The 21,697-nt window shown below is 36.8% G+C and overlaps 1 protein-coding gene across 3 annotated transcripts in view; it reads left to right on the top strand.

The window, feature by feature from the left end:
* Window positions 1–21,697, top strand: part of BABAM2 (BRISC and BRCA1 A complex member 2) — a 172,685-nt gene that overhangs the window by 113,496 nt on the left and 37,492 nt on the right. For all 3 annotated transcript variants that reach the window (XM_027748887.2, XM_027748885.2, XM_027748883.2), the window contains exons 8-10: window positions 15,753–15,852; window positions 17,797–17,867; window positions 19,332–19,414. In XM_027748887.2, coding sequence (XP_027604688.1) covers window positions 15,753–15,852; window positions 17,797–17,867; window positions 19,332–19,414 — 254 coding nt within the window. The remainder of the gene's footprint in view (window positions 1–15,752; window positions 15,853–17,796; window positions 17,868–19,331; window positions 19,415–21,697) is intronic.

Here is a 21,697-nt window from a genome sequence, read left to right as displayed (position 1 = left end):
ATGCTCCTTTTTTTTTGGCTTTTTATTTTGTGCTTGAGCTGACATTTCAACTGAACTTTGATCATAACCCTGAGATCACCTGAATGTTCAGCTTGATGTCCATTTGGTTAGGATTGTCTTTTCTGCGTGCATCACTTCATACTCATCTGTGTTAAATCTTCTCCTATTTACTGCCATTCTCCTGCTTCAAAGCCTGTTCATTACTCTTCATGGCTGGAGCTTGTTTTGACTGCCCTCAGTAACATACCGTCCCCAGACTGCCACTTGGCAGCTCACCTGTTTGTCAGGTCATTTATGAACATTTTAAGCAATGCAAGTCACTACTGAACCCCCCTGCTGACTTAACCCTGCTGTTAGAGCTCATAACTCACTAATGCTTCTTAGTGACTCTTTCAAAGAGCTGCAGTGGGTGTGGAAGACAGGACTATCCCTAACTGGGAAGGAGTCAGTGTGGCTTTTATGTAGTGCCTAGGCACGCATGTATGCTGGGAGGGAGGTTCTGAAATGAGGACATTACCCATTTACCTAAAACCTAGGGAAACCCTCACAGAAAAAATAATCGAGTTTTTATCATATATTTGTCATCTCCATGGCCACCTCCTTTAACTTGGTTTTATCTGAGTGAAAAAACCCTTAGTTTTACTGTGCTTAAAACCACTGGTGACGATTCTCCAGGTACAGGTGGCTCTTGGGCTACTGTTTGTTAATGTTAGATTGCCATTGAGTTTTCGCTTGTGGTACCCATCATCAGTTCAATAGAGAGCACAGTGCTTGAGATGACGTGCATTGACTCCAACAAGGGACGACCAATCTTTGAGCATCCTTACAAGAAACAAAAAGAAAGTTTAAAAACATTCAAGAACTACATGCAAGTGTATCCTGCACACTCACCTAAATGGAAACAGTTTAAACTTCGGTGAGTTGTAACAGTTCAAATATGTGTGAACAGCAGCTTTTCTTCTTTGTGCTGGAGGGATTTTGTCCTGCAAGAGCTAACTATCCTTGCGTAACAGGCAATTGTTTTACAGTAAATCAGTAGCAAATCAAATGCTGAGTAACTTTTGCTAGAAAATCTTGCTAAACAGAACTCCCTGAGAGCAGGTTCCTGGTTGATTTTTTTCTTCCCTCTTCTTAATGTATAAGAACAGAAAAATCTGCTCAGAGTTTTCTGAAAAGTCAAGTGGTGGAAGAAACAAGAATAAAAAGGCCATGTACCAATAGTTCTTTGTTTGTATAATGTTTTTTAGATAGCATTGGGGTTGGATAATAAATGAGAAGAACTGGCTTCTGGAAGAACAGGACCTTCCATGACACATGCATTTTGCATTAGTTTTTAAAATTCTTACTGGAGGAGATGGGCAGAGTACAAAAACATTTTCTGACTTACGAAATGGTGGTAAAGCTTCCATATTTTCTGCTGTACCCAGTGAACATAGGCAAGTTTCCATCACCTTCTGGTGTTTTGACCATTATTTTGCTTGTGTTGATTCATTCACCTTCTTTTCCCACCCACTAAGCAAGATAGTAAACTTACTGTGAAACTACCAGAAATTCCCACAGCTTTTTCTCTGATACAAACTCCCAGTTTTTAAAAAAAAAGAAATAGAAAAACCTACTGACTGATGGAAACTTTTAACTTTTACGCTGTGGGTACTGCCCAAAAACAAATTCATAAATACACATGTCTGAAACTATAAAGACTAATAAATTCCTGGTCTGGAGCTTTGGGAAAAAAAAGGTCATATCTCTAAACTTAGACTAAAATAAGTTTGTCAGATATTTTCAGTGGTATTAAGCAACTCCTGCTTTCCAGTAAAGCTGGAAGCTGGGAGAGCGAACAACCTTTGAAATTTGCTGCAATTGGAAATTGCCTCATGTTTTCCATTATAAATATTTTTCTTTTGTTTCTTTTATTTCGAAATTTTTCAGTTGTGGACTGAGGTTTTCCATATGAGATAACTGCTTCAAATGAGTACTGTTTTGAAGCTTCCTTAGGACTAAGATATTTGTCTTACCAAGTCAGATTTCCATCCCTCAGAGGCATCAATTTTTTTTTCTGTGGCAATGTCAAGTTATACTCTCCTCCAGCGCCTCGAGTTTACAGAACTTTATGTGAACTCAGTCTTCTGTGTATGCACCTATGTGCACTAATGGTAAAGAAAGTAGATTACTGGTTTTATATTACGAGTCTTGGAGTTAGTTGTGGTTAAGAAGGCATTTGCAGAAGCTCTCACGGCAGTGGTTTTGACAAATGATTTACCTAATGGGATGAACTTTCCTGTGCTTGTTCTTAGTCAGGAAGTGTCTGAGGAAAAACCGTTTCTCTCGCTGAATTGCATGTTCAGTGTGAGTTTTATCAGTTGATTTTTACTTTTTTATTTAAGCTTTCAGGTTAATCAGTGGGGTTGGTTTGAGAGGTGGGTTTTTTTGGAACTGCTATGGTTTTCTGCATAGACAGAGTGAGGTCTTGGCTCCATTCCCACTGGTAAGCTCTGCCACGGACTTCAGTTCCTCCCTAGATATGTTGTGTGGTGGGAAACCAGGGTTATTTTTTAATCTGACTTCCTAAGAAAATTAAGTTTATTTCCAGTAAAAGTAGCATGATCATGTAGTCTGTACATACACATATCTGTCATTTTTATCCTACAAACTTTCTTGAATCTGCTGGCCAATTTCAAAAGAATTTGGTAGGAGGGTAGAAGTCTTCAAAATATGAAGTTCCTATAGTTTCATGAATATAACTGCTAAAAAGAGGCAGATTCTGTTACTGCCAGCTGAAGGAAAGGCTGAAGCCCCTCTGTAACTGTATGCAGTGAACAGAGTCAATATGAGAGAAGTGATGAATATTCTATAATCCTAGGAAGTGCTTTAATCAGAATTTGTGCCTTATTAAACATCAGGTGAAAAAAGCCTCTCTTCGGTCAAGATTCGTATCCTGAATGCGTTCTCTGTGTCTTGCAAGGCATGAACATCATTTGAAGCTTTTCACTTGGCAAAGGCATTTAGGACATCTTTCCTGTGTGGTTTCTCTGATGTTCAATAAAGAGTGAACTCGTGCTGTGCTGTGCCTTTAACAGAGCTCAATTAAAAAGTCAATCCAAGGCATTGTATAAGTCCACTGGAAACCAGACTTTGTTACTGTGGTACTCATGAACTTCCTTCTTACTTATCCTGTGAATAGTCCTGATTCATGCAAATACAGATAGGTAAACATTGACTGGCAGGTATTCAGGAATAAATTAAATATAGAGATTACAACCATGGAATATTATAGTTGATGTTACATACTTAAAACTCATAAAGAAATAATTCATCAACCTTTATTAGGTTGTGTCCATATATTGGTATGGCATTAACATTGGTAACATTCTGTTGTTCCAGCACGTGTGCGGAAGAGGATCAAATTACTATAGATGTGTGAACCAAAACTTTGTGATTCTTTTGGGGATTTTGGAGGGGAAAAACCCCAGACATTGTTTTTTAAACAAGGTGGATAAGAATTTAAACCAAGGTGGATAAATAAAAGAGGATGTATATCGTTCCCTCATTTGCATCATGAAACAGCTGATTTTTTTTAAACTCTGTGTCTGATTCTTAATCTGAAGTGAAATTGGGCATGTATAGTACCCTGGAATTGCATCATCACCCTGAGCTCTTAGTGAAAGATAGAAAACCTGAAAGAGGGAGATGATTTCTCTGATGTCGGTGTAACCCCTGCAATTTTTAAAGAAATTAAAATTTACCAGTAGTCAAAGAAGCACTAACTATAGTAGTAGTTATTAAAGGCAAGGCCTTCAGTCATTTGGAAGAAGGAAGCCCAATGAACAAAGGCTTTATACAGAAAAGTTCAGATTTAAATTCAGAACTGTATTTTTTTGTTCTTGTAGGGTCAGTTTGTTACTTTCTTTTTTACTCCAACTTCAGCAGACCTAAAATCTTCATAAACCAACACATTCATTATAATTCACTTTAAAACATCCAATGATGGCCTGTATGTTGAAGACAGGAAATAGAAGAAAAAGCAAAGAGCATATGATTTCTGAGAACTTCTGTCTTCACAACAAAATAATAACCTAAGCATGTAGAAGCCCCAAATTGGCTATTCCTGCCCCGGGGTTAGCAGGCAAACTAGAATTCTAAAATACTATCTATAGATTTATATAATATGGAAGGTTTCATTTTTTACATTCTTTAGTCAATGCAGGAATAACTTTTGTGAGTGACAAATCTTCACAATAAAAAAAACTTTTGAAGTTGTCTCAATGTGCAGTCGTGCTTCTGTGGTTACAGACAGAGAGCGTAGACTGTGTGCAATGTCTTCTAAAATGCTTTACCTGCCTGGGTAGCTGGTATCCAAGGGATTTTGTTGACACTGTGATGTTCTCAGCTGACAGAAGGCAGAATTTTGGATGAACTGAAATGACTCAATAGTAAACTTCACCTTTGAAAGATGCTGAGGACCTGCTTGAGAAATTCTGGTCATACTCAGCTGCTGAAAGTAGTTGTGAGTTCTACTTTGCTTTTATTAGCATACAATAGTATTCATTCCCTGGCATAAATCGTAGCAAGGATTGTATATTAATGTATTTGAAGAAATCCATAGAGGCACTACGCACAAATTGTATTATGTGTTCTTAAAACACTTACATTTTTAGGGTAAAAGGTATTTTAACAAGACATAGTACTGCTTCAATGCTTTTATTTTCAAGTAGTCTTCTGATCTTTTTTACTTATCTAGAGCCTTAATATAATTTCCAAAAAGAAAAGACTAAGCTATTCTATCTGTAGAGTCCTGATATTTCATTCTTTCTAAAAGGCAGAATATAAATGATTTAAAAACTAAGAATAGTTCTCAAAATGTCAATCTTCAACTAAAGAGGCTAGTTTATCAAAGCATCCGATATTTTTAAGTACATCTACTTGCAGATACAGTTTAGGCCACCCCAGTATCTTACTGCTAAACCCCTTAAATGTTAAGTAATATTAATCAAATGCTTAAAAGGTGATAAGGTATACTAAGGTAAAGTTGGAAGTTTTGTTTTTCGGTGATCATGTAAGCATTTGCAGGTTCTAAGGGGAAGAGGGACAGCCGTAAAGAAGGTTTAGGGGATGCAAGCGTGTATGTTTGACTCACAGCCTGACTGATGTCTGCATGTGCACTGTGAATGTTCATTATCTCTAAGGAAAAAGCTGAATCTCTGTGGAAAGGATTTTTTACTCCAGTCTTTGCCTCGCATGTACTATAATGAAACTGCTCCAGACATCAGTCTAAACAAAATCCTGGGAATACTTGTATTTACTTTTTGACCAACTAAGCACTGCTCTAAGTTACAAATTATGAGATTTCCAGTTTCTTGTGTATGTGTGGGGTCCCTACTTTCCTTGAACACAATAAAGACCTGTGAGTTTGTTTTCTGCCTTTTTTTTTTTTAAAAGTAGACCTGTGTCTGTCTTTTTACAGGAGGAACCATTTTTGCTTCTGATGTAAGGTCAGAGTTTCAAAGTGCCAGTGTTCTGAGAAATTTTCCTGTCTTTCCCCCTACTAAAGGCTGCCTTTGTGCAATGTGGTGCATAGCTCTGCATCCCTCTGTTTTGAAAAGAATGTATTAGGATGAATTTTGAATTATTTGTGTTCATAGGAACAAAACCGGCTTACACAAATTCCTGCGGTAAAGGCTGTAAAAACCATCCAAACAGATTGATATCACCTTGTTAAATGAGTAAGGGTTTAACATGGTTCATATTAGCTTGTCAAGCCACAGTGGCTGTGTTTACATGAAAAACTGATGTTCTCTTGCCTTGCGTCCACATGTGTATTTGGCTTACATAAAACCTGAGCTTTCTCGGCCTCCTGGAGCATTTAGCAGGAGCACCAGACCAGACTTGTAGCATTCCACATCGTTTGTGAACATAAGATAAAGCTAATTTGAAGATCTGAGCAAGAATGCCCCTTAATCGTGCTGCATACACATGGAAATCAGTGTCAGAAGCCAGATGTATGAAAGAAAAACATTTTCCTCCTCTAACTTTCTGTCTCCCTCGGGCATTCTTATCGATGACCCAAATGCTCAACTTCATATCCAGAAGTTTTCCAGCATGTTGCTCTCATTTCACTTCTGAATTTTTTCTACAAGTTTTCTTACCCTTCCAGTATGTACTTCTTGTTCTTCATGTAAGCTAATTAAATGTGATGCTGATGATGCAGAGGACAGGATGTTTCACACAAAATGTTTCTCCAGATAGATGAGATTCACAATTGAGGATTACTGTCTGGCCTAAGGAGAAAGGAAAAAAAAATTATTATGTGGGAGAAGTTTATAACACAGCACTATTTTAGCACAGAGGCAAAAAATAGCATGCTTACAAAATGACTATGTCACTGGAAGTGTTAGGCGTTAAGCAATATCAGGAAAAGATTAACAATAAGAGATAATTACTGTAATTTGACAAGTAGATTAGGGAACATAAATAAAATAAGGAACAATATGAGCAAGTGCAATCACAAAACATAAAAGCCTGCAAGTTATAGGAAATGACTGTTGTTCTTCAGAAAAAGGAGAGAACAGTAGACAAGGAAGGCAATAGAGTCATGAGGGTTTTTGAGACTCATTTTCCTGCTTTGTGATAAAGACAGTGCTGGTTAGCTGGGTTTATTACAGGGACTGGAAAATTACCTGCCATGTGAACAGTCATAATATAGTAAACTGGATGTTATTGAATGCATGGTGGAAGAATGATAAGAAATTACAGGTACATAGGGCATATGTTTGTAAACATAACTGCTACCATCTTAAAGCAGTTATGTTATCCACTTCATTGATGGATAATAGATTTACATGGATTTATGAAAATATTCTGTTCAATGAAATTGTTTGGGAGATCTTCCTCGCTAAATCAGAGTGGATTATAAAAGAGCAGATCAGTATCTTAAATGCTGTCAAGCACTGTGTAACATATCACCCAGGCTTCAGTGCAGAGAGGGATTTTCAGTGAACCTCACAATAATAAATCCTGGATTGTTGCATTAATTTATTGAGTGCTACTGTTTCAGGGGAGAATACTGCTCACAGCATACCAGCACTTCAGCCTTCTTTTTGTTTTTTATGCAAAAGTTTGTAAGTTCTAGTTCCTGTCTTCATGCTAAGCCATTTTTAGTTCCTTTGAGACAGCTCTTCAAGTCATTACGTTTTTCCCTTGAAGCAGAAGAGCCAATGCCCAGTATTATTTTAGTTGCTAATTAGAAGGTCCTCAATATATTCACAGTTAAGGTGGTTATAAATATATCTGCTAAACAGATAATGCCATTAAAAGTACCTTTCTGAAGAATAGGAATTTGAAAAGTAAATTTCAGATAACTGAGTCAGCTTTCCTCCTTCACAGTATGTGTGAAAGAGAAATGGGGATAGTGCTTAGTTTTAAATAAATTCTTCATTTTATATTGGCATCTCAAATCGGTACAAGATAGAAAAGTTTTGCAATTCAGTTACAATTTACTTTTTCTCCAACCAAAATCTTGTTTTGCCTTAGTTTTGACAATTCTCCAGCCTCTTCCATATTTCTTTTCTTCCTGGGATCCATGCAGAAGAAAATTGAAGTAGATTAGGCTACGTGGTCTTTCTCTTGGCATCTTAATTAATTTCTTTAGTCTTCAATTACAGGTGAATAAAAACTGGAAATAAAAACAAAACAGGACTGAACACTGCTCTCTTTATTTACTTATCTGCCCCTGCTGCTTATCTTATCTGCTTTTTCTGTTCAGTGATATTTGCTGCTGCTCTGTCTGGATTTCTTTCCTACAACTTTTCCTGGTTGTTCAGGGGGGTTATTCGCTGTTATTTCCTTATTGCATTGAATTCTCTGTAAAAATCTTTGACTCACTTCTCACTCAGGTTTGTCTTAATTTGCTGCCAAGAGTCCTTTAAGAAACAAACAAAATACTTTGGAAATATATACTTCTCCATTGTAAGTGTTCAAGGTTTAATTCTCCTTGCCGCAATGCATGCTCTTCCTACCCTCTCATTCAATTCCTCTCTCTGCATTGTAGTGTGAAATACTGTTCTGTGAAAGTTCTTTAGGACAAGAACCATGCCCTTCTCTTTAAACTGTGAGGCATCTAGCAACTGATTCAGGTCTTATTATATCTGTTTCCCTTAAATATTGTCAGTAGTTAGAATTAGTATTAGTAAGCAGTACCTTTGACAGGGGGGACACACCAAAGCTACTTTTCTGATATCATAAGAAGTATCTCTAAATTCGGTTCTTCTGTCATTTGTTATGGATTCTCATTATTATTTGCCTCAATTGACTTGAGTATAGTACATTTGCAATATACCTTGCTATTGGTGGTTTTTGCAGAAGAACTAAGTGGGGCATCAGTTTGTTAAGTTGCAACACAAAAGCAAGATTTGTCAGAATTTTTAAGCCTTTTAAGAGAGAATCACGCTCCTTTTATAGCCTGTGGAGCTTTTCATATTTTCATTTTGAACCCGTTCATAGTGTATTATGAAAAATAATTCTGTATTAATACTTTGAATCAGTTTGAAATATATTGCTTATATACTTTTCACTTTTATGTTGTCAGAATGAATAAGTGACCAACATTTTTGTGGAGTGATACTGTTGACACCAGTTAGGTTAACCTGTATTTTAAGGTGCTGTACACATTGAAGCATCGCTGATCATTTGTTTTGCACTGTCTTGGACTTTTCCTCAAGTTTGTATCTTGAGGTGTGATGGAGGTCCCAGAGGGCAATCAGTTGTGCTGGGCTGCCTGCCTGCTCAGGCCATCTGCTGTAAGCTCCGGATCAGTTTATAAAAGTGGGCCCCCTCACCCAGAGGATAAAGCAACGTGATGACTGTTGTAGGCAGAGAGCTCATACCTTGTGGTACCACTGTGTAACATCCATGTCCCATCAGCTGGGTAATAAATGTTATCCTCTTGTGGTTTTGTTTCTTCAGAGAATGCACGATCTGAGGATGGTGGAAAGTTCTCTTTTCCAGCTCTGGCAGCCCAGGTTTTCACTCACTCAACATGTCAGTAGAAATCTGTCAGTTCCCTTTATGCAGAACCTTTCTGCATGTGAAGACGATGGAAAAATCGCCTCAGTTCTGATTTATCCAATACAGAGGAAATTTTCAGACTTTTATGCTATCAAGTAGCAGTAAGAAAAACTTTATACTGCAAGAGTATCTGTTCTTTTTTCCTCCAACTCTGAGGAGTGTCAGGGAAGGGATGAAAAGAAACATATTCTAATTTAATTATACGGCTAACAATCTATTAATCTCATGCTTCTTGTTTTTTTTCTTCAAGGAGGAGTAGAATCCTGGGGACAGAGCTCCTATCCCCCCACGTCTTTCAATATTGAATCGTTGTAGCTATGTTTTCATGTAAATCTGATGGATTTAAGTCTGCTGGAACCTAGAATCTGTATAGTTAATGTAAATATTTCCTTCATATAACCACTTCACCTAAAATAGGTAATACGTTACAGACATCTGCTTCTTTCTTATAATTTTACCCGCAGCAGAATACAGAAGTTGGAATAACCCAAACAAAGTATTTATTAGCACTTATAGATTACTTCATCCCACAGCTTTTATACTATTCAGTGAATGTTATTAAACTTCATTGTGCTTCAATATAAGCATCTGGACATTATAGGTGGGCAAGCAGAGAAGCAGACTGGTTGCAATAACATGCTGCAATAAAGCCCAGTAAGTCTGACTTGCAGTTTTCTGCACATTCTGTGAAACTAAAATACTTTCTGGTTTTACTATTTGCTCTTTAGAGTGATTATTTCATATTTTTTCCAGTCACTAGTCAGGAGAAGCTCAGAGGTATTTACTCTGAACCTCTAGTAAGTCAAGGAAAAAAAGATGGTGTCATCCTTTCAGCTCTAATGGCCAGATGCTAAGTGTAAGTTTGACCGGGATTCTTTCTCAAAAAAAGTAGGTTTGGCATAGTTTTCCCCTCTAGGTCTATTTGTGATTGTATTTTTTTTTCCTGTACATTCAACAATGTAGATACTCAGATTGCATCTGTTAGCTGAAAACATACACTTCTTTTTTACCAGTGTAGAAGTACGACTAATTCTAAGTAAAAATTGTTTCTTTAAAATTAGAATGGAAACTTTTTATGGAGACACTTTCCTTTGTAATAGATTTGAGTGGACAAGCAATATGTTAATTACATTTGGTTTAAATGGAGTATTATGAGAAAGGGAAGAAAATACTGTCACAAACCTAGACTGACTGATTTTTCAGTACAAGAGTAATGTTCTGTTATTTTACTGTTAAGCTTTTTATTGCTGATCGAAGCAGTATCCCAAGGCTTCTGCCAAGCACCGGGTTGTCTGTGTGATAGGAGGGATTTGGTTACAGTCGAACAAGTCTGAAAAATGGTAAACTGACAGCAAATCTGGGATCATGGTTGGTAAGGCAGCTTTTGTGGTCACGTGCTTTTATTTGATGTGGTTCCTTGTGTCTCCTGTGCCAAATGGTGTAATGTACTAAAATGATGAAACTGCAAAAGAAAAAAAGTCAAGTATTTAACTTCAGCAACAAGGGAGAAAGAGAACGGGAAAAGAGATCAAAGTCCTTAACATGCCTCTCAAAATAGAAAAAAAGAGCAAAAAGAAGGGAATTTCTTTCCACATGCTTGAGGCTACTTTTGCCTATAGCCATCATGAGTAATAAACCCTTCAAAAATGCTTATGTAGGTCTGCAGTGTGCTTTAGTTTCAAAATACACCAGGTATAACAGAGAGTTAAAAAGGGTATATCTTGGTTAAAGAAAGAACTATAGTCTCTGAAGTCTACTTTCCATTAATAGTACATAAATTGGAACGTGTTTTAACATTGACCACACAAGAGAAAAGCTCTTAGTTACTTTAAGTTGGTATAAAAGGTCTTTCCATGCAGAGGCAAGGTTTTTATTTGTTTGCATTTTCAAAGCTAGGCGAATCTTCAACTGTATCATTCACGATCATTGACATTGTCATTTCCCTATTTTATGTGTGTTGTGCAGAAAGAATTTATTGGATTAGAAATTGATTGTTGAGTACAATCAATATTATGCACCACTTTCTTTTGGTATAAAGCTCTGTAATGCTATGTTCACGCTGTGCTCAGTGTTGGGCCTCCTTGCCCAAATACACATTTTTTGCTCTTCCTTCCTTGGAGGAAAAAAATGACTACTCTTGGGTAAGGTACCTCCTTTTAACAGCATGAAACTTTTCTGTAAATGTTCTTTTCTTTCTGATACTTGTTTCACAGACAAACGTACACAATTTTTGGAGGTGAGAAAAGGGAACAGATAAAGTGGAGGGGGGTGAGGCGCAAAACATAATCTGTATTACGTGTGCACAGGTGCTTAACCTGGGTTAGCACATAACTTTATAAACTGTGATGTAGATAGTCTAAAATGATACTCATTTTTCAGACTCAGCTCAAAAGTTTCCCAGCAATCCAGAGAAACCTGCATTTTTTTCTGCTCAGAGAAAGAGGGAAGCAAAATGAACTGCAGGGAAGAGGTGGTGTGAATGAAAGGAGTTTAGGGAAATTAGACAGGCCCAAGTTAGTATGGGGAGAGTTGTAGGGAAGGAGGTAGAGATGGAAGTAAGAGCATCTCTCTACATACCTGTAAGTCTGCCTTGCTAAAGCACCCTGTCATCTGAGAAACACCCTTTTTCTCTAATGAAGGGATGGCTTTCAGGAAGAGGAAATAACTGGTTTACACGTAAATACTCAAGAACAAAAGCAGTCACTTCTGTAAACCTGTGAATTAATGCTATGCCTTTTTTTTAAAGGATCATTTCTTGAGAGACATTTTAGTGTAATTATAAGCTATCAAGAAATGGGAAAGAATTTTGCAATTTTGTATGTGGGCCTGAATAAATAGATCCATTGAGAGACAGACAGAGCAAGTCACTTGGAATGCACCAGTCAACAGCAGAAATGTAAACATACTCCAACTACGCTCTCTGCACTTGTATTTCAGCGTGTTGCAGAACAAAACTGCTATTAATGCAGGCTGACTGCTGTACTTGTTGAATTCAGTAGTGAGTCTCTCACAAAATCCAGCTAGTTCACAGATCATGGATGAGAACCACACTGTGTCTGCCACTCTGGAAACTCAGGAGGATGGAAACTTGCTGCAAAGGAGACTCTGCTCTGTCTTAGAATTAAGTGTATGAAGTTGGTTTGCAGAGCTGACTAGGTTTGGAGCAAGCCAATAAAATGCTGAGGCCAACAAATCTTTGTGTTCCAGTGTGTTTGAACAACCTTATCTCATAGACAGGTACATCTACCATATATTAGTCTTCATCTGGTACTAGTCCTAATGAAATAACATCCACTAAGACTGTTGCTTTCTGAATTGTCATAATTATAGAAGCCACTCTCAGACTGTTAGAACCTTAGCCTTTAAAAAGTAGCGGGTTACTGGAAAAAACTGTAAAAATCAAACACAATTCAGTTGGTTGTATTGAAACTACTCTTACTCTGACTGTAGAGGAGCAATATTAATTGTCTGTATTTAAAAACAAAATAACTTCCTTATCATATCTCTTGATGTTTTTTGTTTAATTTTTTTTTTTTGTCTTGACAAAAGGAATATGGGGCTTTTTTGTGAGGGGAGTTTAACAGTGATACCAAGAAGGAAAGCTTAATTTCAAAGAGTGGTGTTAGATCTGTGCTCCAAGAGGCCTAACTATCTAGAAAGCAGGTCTGATGTGCAGCAATCTTTAGCTTGTGCTGGTGAAATATCTTGACAAACAGAATGTCCTTGACTATGAAAAGCTTCTTATGGCATTTTGTTCTCCACTTTTTCTTTTGATTGGACTGTGAGGTACCTCAAAAAGTAGCATGAGATACTGAACTGCATGCTGGAATTCCCTTGCCTTTTACAGGTCCTTCTTTGATATTGTGTAAATCACTTTTTTCTTCAGCTGCAGATTTATTATAAGTCAAATGAATTATTACAGCCTCTTGCGAAATCTCTTGATTGGGAGGTACTGGCATGACAGAGACATCATAGTACAGCATAGTAAAATCAAACTCTGAGCAATAGTTTCCTTATATGTTTAAAAATAAAAGGTAAATATCAGTTTAATAAGACAGATGAACCTTAATTGCTAAATGTTTATAGAAAGTTTTGAGATGGTCAGAGGCCAGGTCCTGTGCAAATGCAGTATTTTATTAAAATATTTAATAACCAGATTCTCTGATGCAATTGAGGGAACAAAGATGCCTGTCCACTCTTAATTTTCCCTACCCATAATAATTTCTATAGAATATAAATTACATATTGTACAGCTTTATTCTGTTTTCAGAGGATAATTATACTAGAAATTCCAGCCTTCTTTCTGTGGAGGGACCTTTTTCTCAGAAACCACACCTTGTAGAAGTCTGTTTTTCATTTGAGAAGGGCTGAATTTCCATTAGTGTCCACAAGTTTTTATGGGTTGGTGCCTTTCAAGAGATGGATACAGGTAAAATGTATGTTTCCCTTACTCACAAGTCATCATAATTCAGTCTGGAAGATGTATGTATTGGAAGCTGATGATATAGGAGTGGAAGCTTTTTTTTACATGTGTAATATGTTAGAGATTACTCTTAATTTCATGCCTGCTATTGTAACAGAGAGAAGCCTGAAATTCCTGTTGTAGTCATCTGAGCATCTCCAGTGGTATCTCTGTGCTGAGAGGGAACTTGGACTTGGTGTCAAATGAGGCAAGGCAGGATGCAAAATGGACAGTACCAGTTGCTCTGTCTATGAGATTAGAGGCTATGAGATTTATGTAACCATTTAAGGAGTTTAATAAAAGGAAAGGCAGGGTCTCAAAGTAAGGTTCACAACCCACTTTTGACATACCAGGAGGGACAAGTAGCAAAACATTCTCCAATATTAGAGACTAATGGACCCCATATATTTTCAGTTTCCTAAGAGCAAATTACTGTTTCAGAAATGTTCCAACTTTTTAATAGTCACACTCCACTGTTTTTAAACATCCACAAGTTGCAAAATTATATTCCCATCTGAGTAATTTTAGTAAGAGGGTAGCAGCAAGGAAACTGAATTCAGTTTAAAAAAAATCCTGTTCAAGTCTTACTTCTGCTGGAAAAGTTTGTTTGTTTTTTTATGTAGCTGTGGTGTACTCAAAGCTTTTTTTTTCATCATTGCATATGCAAAATCCAGACCTGCAGAACTGTTCCATGTGGTGAACAGTCTGCTAAACCCAGACTGTTTTGCCTGAGTAGCAGATTTCCATATACCTCATTATGAGTTTGGGATTTTTTTGATTTATGTAGACTCTGTTCCTTCAAAGGGATGTATGACTGTAGACCTTTATATGTACCGAAGTGATTTCTTATCAAGTACTAAGGAAAATACAAGGGCAGGTCCAGTTGGAGAATATGAGCTTTTTTTTTTGCAGAGAACTTTCTTTCTAGCCAGTTTAATTTATCATGGAAACACCATGTAAACAGAAGGCCACAAAGTTACTTAGCTTTTGAAGTTTTTAATGGTGGCCAATGAGTTTTTGGATGGTTAGTGAATGATGTAATCCACAGTGTGTAATGCAAATTCGTATCCCTTTTGATTGGTAAGGGACTATAAGAAAGATTTAGGTCAGTACTGCTAAAAGACAGTAGCACAGACTTTATCTCGTTAAATACAGCCTGATTTAAATAAGTGTTAGATCTTTCCACACCAAAGAAGCAATTATCCTTGGTAATAGCAGGTGTGCTTGAGTCTTCCATCCTGTGATAAAGGCAAATGATTAGGGTACTAAATACATCTCTAAGGTTATCTTATTTCTGTGGATTCCTACCACTCAGATTTCCAATCTGTGCATGGACAGAGTTAATATCCTCGGGTTTATTATTTCCTTCTGGGGATGAACAAAATCATAGAATCAGGGAATATAATTATGAAACAATGTAGACTGGAGAGAGCATCTGGAGGTTATCTGGCCAAGCCACTCCTCAGAGCAGGGCCAGCTTAGATCTGTGTGCTCATGGCAGTCATTCAGCTGAGCTTTGTGGACCACTGAGCACCACTTCAGGGGAGCCACTGGCTCCATAATCTCTTGAATTTTCTGTTAGATAATTGAAGGCATCAGTACACCTTCAATAACAATATGCCTTAAACTCCCCTCCTTAACAGCCCCACCTTCCCAGTGTTCTCTGAAGACTGGACAAACCCATTTCTTTCAGCATCCCCCCTTACATCATCATGTACCTCATAAACTTTCTGACCCACTGCCCTCTTAATCTAGTAGGTTAACATCTGTGTTGTGTTGGAAGGTCCAAAACTGGAGTAGATGATATCATCAATGTTTGCATCTGACCATCTATAACTCCTCAGTCCAAATTATTTTATTATACTTAGCTGTATTGACTGAAGGTGGTTTTTGGAATAATTAAGACTTCAAGTCTCACACAACTAATAAGATACCTGAACTACAGTATTCCACATCTTACTGATGAGGACTAAGGAACAGAACTGTTCACAATGAAAAAGCTGTTTCCTGAAAAAATGCTTTGCATTAAGTGATACTCCTAAGTGGGTCATGTTATAACCTGTTTTTGTAGATGGTATCACTCAATATTTCTTCTTATCACCACAGCATAAAATACACTTCCTCATGGCCCACTGACTTTAAGCATAGGGAAAAAGGACTGTGCAGAAATCATTTTCAGATCCCAGGGACCATATGTATAATGTACTGTTAAATTAACTTCTGTTTCTAGTGCGCTTGGAGGATCATCTGCCCTTCACATCCCAGCCTTTCCTGGTGGAGGTTGTCTTATTGACTATGTACCCCAAGTATGCCAGCTGCTAACAAACAAGGTAAGTTAGTAAAGACAACTCAGTTTTCCTTTTCATTATGGTCTGTATTGCATTTCCATAGAAATCGTTATTCTTCTGCCAGGTAGTCCAGGCAAGGCATACTTAAGCTGAACTACACAGGGAATATCTTTTTGATAAGAGCTGAGCACCTAAGCAGGACATTGAATATAACAACTCTTTTAGGTAAACAAGTGACGTTGGGGTCCGATCCTGGAGCGGTTTTTTTCTTCATGTGACATGTTCTGATTTAGGGTAAAATGTTATTGTAATGTATAACACTGCATTGTAGCATACTATTTTGTTAGTAAATACAAATATGTAGTTTGCATTTTATTTTTCCATTTGGGAGTTCTCATACCTAGTCATCACTAAGTTTTGAATACTTTCAATGATTTTTATTCTCATACGTTTCATCCAAATGAACTGAATCAGCAGTCTGTTTGGATGTAATAGCTATTTAGGGTTGCTGAAAAGGTTGTGTTCCTGTTAGCTTACTGTTTAAACAAAAAAGAACAATTATAGTATTTTGAAAGTTTCTCCATTATTTAAGAGTACTTTTCAAAAGAAAGCTTAGGGGCCAACATCTAGAAATTTACCTATTACAAACTTCGCATTTGTTTATTATTTTTACTTTCAATTGTCTAAATGAAGAAAATAATTTTATCTTCTAGAAAAAGTTCTTCAAAATGTGCTTCCATAATTATATTGACTCTATCCTTAGAGTTGTTTTTGTTGTGGTTTTCTGTTAAAATTACTCTCTGTTTTTAAAATCTGCAAGCATACAGGACTGTTTTTATCCTTTCTTAAACAAAGTCATTTGAGCAAACTTATCGTGCATTTTCCTTTTCCCAAAATAACATTTCAGATCCTACACAGAGCCTTCAAAATAATCGTAGTTTTTTATAAAATGAATATATTTCAATGTATAAATAGAATTCAGCTTTAAGGTATACAAGATAGCTCTCGCAATGAATGTATCAAGGCCTTTTCAGTAATTTTAGGAAAGCATTTGCCAGCCAAGAAATTCTGGTATTGCCATAGCCAAGAAAATACTCTTCCTGTTCCTTTCAGTGAGGAGAAAAAAGGGTTTCTAAAATACAGCTTTTAGTTCTGGAAAGTAAAGGAATTTACGTAGAGTATCATATATGGAACCACACCATAAGTACTTCAAGTCATCAGTTCTAAAGCAGATGCTCTTGCAGCCTCACAACACATGCATTGTTTCTGTTATGGGTCAAGCCGTGTTCACACTGTTCTCCTAAGTAATGCCATTCAAATCAATAAGAAAACATAGATGGTGCAAGGAGAATTTTGCCTTAAGTCTTCCAAATTTAGCATTGTTGGATTTTGTCTGTGCCAGGATGGAAGCCTTTCAAAACCCAGAATGCCTCAGAAGTTGATGCTCGCAGTTGAGTAGGTGGATCCCTGAGTCAGCATGAAACCGGTGACAGAGCTTAGTGTTCAGAAGATTTTGTTGGAGATGCACAAAACACCCAAGATCAGTTATGAAAGATACTTATTTTTGTCTTTTCTTTTATAACCAGAATGTTATTTCGACACTTAACCTACTGTCAGTTCAGGTAACTGTGATTTGTCTGTCACAGCTTTCTACTCAAACCTCAGTAAGGCAAGGCTGAGCATTTCTTTCCTTCACTTTTTATCTTGTGCAGTTAAACAGTGCTTCAGTCTATTGTGAAAAACTTAAGTTTCACTCAAACGTGAGTGAAGAGATTTCTCTGCAAGATGTTCTGTATGCAAGATCCAGGGCCTGTTTTAAAGGCATTTTAGGATTCTTTAAGGAAATCACACAAGGTAAATGTAGGTTTCAGAACTACTGCCATGTCAAACATAAATCTTCCTTTACAAGAACTATATGACAAACTGGGATTTAGCTTTTTTTATCTTTTTATAGCTCTGGATTTATTTTCTTCTTTCTTTTTTCAGGTACAGTATGTTATTCAGGGATACCATAAGAGAAGAGAGTACATTGCAGCTTTCCTGAGTCACTTTGGAACGTAAGTTTTCCTGCACTGCATTATTTTCTGTAGCATGGGGGAAAGTAGTTTTCTGCACATGGTTTGTGGTTGTGTGACTGCTGTCCACTGGATGAAATGAAATCTAGTCATTTTTCACAGAATGATGTGTATAAGTTGTCTCTCTGTAGCACTACTGTAATGAAGGTCAGCATTATTTCACTTCTGTGCCAGTTGCCCATCTGATTTTACTAGAAAATAGCTGATGATGGGAAAAGACCAGTAAGGATTTTTTCCTTGTGCAGAAGAAATGTGCTTATTTCTGAATAAATGACTTGGGAGGTCTTACAGTAATAGGCAGTGACTGAGGTGGGAGAATGGGGAAGCAGGTCTAAGCCTTGCAGGAGCCAGAAGCCACTGCTTGGCATAAAAACAGGACTGGGAGACCAGCTGCTCCCACCGCCAAGCAGTATTTTGTCTCTCAAGAGAAGAGGCTGTTGGGCCATGTTAGATTCCTGCAGATCAAGCAGTGACCATGGCCAGGCATGATGACACATTAGCTTCACAAATCAATTAACCAGGGCTACCCTGGGTCAGCACTTTGGCTTCCCACCTAAATTCTGACTAGAGTGAAAGTCCAACCCTTTACCTGGTTGTGATGAATGGTTTCTGCTTCCAAGGAGTGATGCCAAATGACATGGATATTTGGGAGCCCTTCAAATCTCGTGTCTCTCAAGCGAGCTTAGGAAAACAGGTGGCTTCTAGCATGGACCCCGATTTAATACAATGATAATTAGATAACGATGACTTGAACTGGGTATACAAGTAGACAGTCAATGCAAGCTCAATCTTTGTCAAGACAAGGTATTTCCTTTTCTTCTGAGAAAACTACAGTATAGAAATGACCAGGTACACCTATGATTTTATTATATCTACAATGTAGTTCATGAGTTCTGATACTGCTTGAGTTTTTTAGAGAATACCAACTTCTGATAATTGAAACTTGTAATCCATCTGTTGAACAAGTCTTCTATATCGAATTTTTTGTATGCTCTCATGTTTTGTTTTTATATATGCTCTTTTCAATTTTCAAATTTAAACTCTACTCAGCCTGCATATTTTCAGTTTTATCCTCTCACTTAGTACAGAGTTAATAAGTTACCTTAATCTGAGTAAGATACAGGGAATTTTTGTGTCCGCAGTTTTACCAGTTTAGGACTGCAGATGCATTAGCTGATCTCCTTTCATTCTGAAGTGCTTTTATGTAAACTGAACATGGCCTTTCTTTGGGTAAGAAACTCCAATAACACAGCATAATTAAGATTATTACAAGTTTAATTTATATTTAGCTAGACAATTTTAAATGTTACTAAACGAAGCAAATACTAGAAGTTTCTGAGCAAACAAATAAAAATAACAATCCCTGTAATACAGAATTTACCTATTAATCATTCAGTATTATAAGGTAAAAATTATATTAATTTTTTGTTGTTTTTCTGTTGACAGCGGTGTGGTGGAATATGATGCAGAAGGCTTCACAAAGCTCACTCTGTTGCTGATGTGGAAAGATTTTTGCTTCCTTGTTCACAGTGAGTAACACTTTGCCTCAGGCATAAGTGTCTATCCTCTTGAAGATACAAGTTCAAAAGGGAAAAAATATAATTACAGGAAACAATTTAAAAGTTTTAGCTGTTTTTATCCAGTGCTTAATCTATTTTTGATGTGACCATGACACTTAGAAAACACAAAATCCTAATTGTTTTTGGAGATGGGGGGAATTGGAGAAGGGGAGAGGATCCACATCAGTAGTGAGATGCCAGCTTTGCAAAACACCAAAAGCATCCTGGGGAGGTTTTCTGGTAATATGACACAAGTTCAAGTTCATGGTTGTAACTTGGCCTTTCAGAAGTGTCAATAATGAGAACCAGTATTATACTCAACCCGGGAATACCTAAAATCTTCTGTAGTTGTCAGGAGTTAATGCATTGATACTAACTGTAAAGACTCTCTGTTTAATTACATGAGAAATACACTATACCATCATTAGGATCCAAAAGATATTCCTAGACTGAAACTGTGTAGGCAAAACTGTCTTAACAATGTAGCTAGGTTTGCTGTCATTTGAAAGTTTTAAAAAAAGATTGTGTTGCTTTCAAAAAGACATTCTTAATTAAATATATAGGAATTAGTCCATGTGGATTAGTAAATGTGGCTTTGTTACATGTTACCTTTTACATGTTACTTTAAGTAGTAATTATTATTTTTCCCTATGCTAAGGTGAAATTCAGAGGTATCAAAGGTATTTTTGTCTGGGGAAATTCGTTACTCTTTAGTTTGTTTCTTATGCTTCTTATTTATGTTTAAAAGAATTGCATTGCAGTCTGAGCAGCTGCAGCATTGGTGTTTGTTAACATTCTAGCACTGGTATCTTTGAGATTACTTCATTTTTGATTGTGGGCTAGCTTTCCATGTGGAAAACTGACACTGTCTTGATGGCATCATAGAAATTTGTCCCAGAGTTTTTGATGCAGAAAGTGAGGATTGCCATTGTTCAGAGAAGTCTTTCACCCTGTGTTGTGTTGGAGATCATAAAAAATGGTCTCACTAGTTCCTTTCTTTTTATTACCTAAGATTACCACACAGTGGTGACCTTAAGAGGCCTGGAAAATTCAAACCTGAAATTAAAACACTTCCATCATATTATTATGAATTACGTTATGGAAAAAAAAATTAAAGCTGATATTTTTTGGAAAATTATCCTTGTTAAATCTTTACTTACATTTCAACTACAGTTGAGAATTGGTCACTGGACAGTTGTCTTCTATGAGATGGCACTTACTTATGTACAGCTTTCTTGGAGATTTCCTACCTTTCTTACTCCCCAACATGTTTGGGTTAATTGAATCTGTTAAAATTGGTGTGGATTTGATTTGTGCTGTAGGATAATATAACTTAATACATGTTGAATCAGTTAGATTTCAAGGGAATCAAAATTCAAATTTCTGCTAAATAACAGAGTAGGTTTTAACTGTGTAATATTCATAGTATTCAATTAAACTGGCATGAAAGGTACAATTATAACTGAATAGTTTATCACTATGTATTAACCCTGTGGCCTTAAAAATCATACAGTGTCTTAGCTTTGTAAGCCATTGCATCACCCGCTTGTTGAACAATCCACTGCAAAAGCATTTATGTTCCATGCACTGAAGGATATTGCAATGAAAGGACCGAAACCTGCACTTCATTTCCTGAGTGAAGTAAGATAGGCTTTCATCTCTTAACCACTGACATAACTATGTATATTATGGTTGAATATTTAGCAAGCGCCTAATAAAATGTCTGGGAGAGATAGCAATAAGTTGAAAACTGCTCTGCTTCATATATTTAGTATAGTATGTAGATAAAGTATTTAGAGGAGAATAAATAGGTCAGTATACAGCAGGCACCATGGCAAATCAAATGAAAGGTACCATAGTAAATTTTACTGGCATCTAAATTTCGGTTAAAATTTTATGTTTAATTGAGATGGTGAGATTTATAAACCCTGACATGAGTTGTATTTCCTTTAAAAGATGCATTCAGAGATTTCAAAAATAACTTTGGCATTGTTTTGCAACTATTTGCATTCCAAGTTACAAACTTATTTGGACACTAGGAAGCAAAAAAGGATCAGAAGTAAGGTGAAATTATTCAGAATAGTTTTATTGAGTAAACTGGGTTGAAGGAGAGAAACAGGAAAATAGTTCTGAATTGCCAAAGCCCAATAACCTTAGAACAATTTCACTTGCTAAAAAAAATTGATTTGTGCTGTAGTCACAGAATGCAGAGTCTACTCACTCTACCTTAAAACACCAAAGAGCTACCTAGTT

Source organism: Pipra filicauda, unplaced genomic scaffold (genome assembly GCF_003945595.2).
Source record: "Pipra filicauda isolate LSUMZ 115617 unplaced genomic scaffold, ASM394559v2 scaffold156_size1729456_pilon, whole genome shotgun sequence".
Lineage (NCBI taxonomy): Eukaryota > Metazoa > Chordata > Aves > Passeriformes > Pipridae > Pipra > Pipra filicauda.
This window is presented reverse-complemented; position numbering and strand designations above follow the sequence as displayed.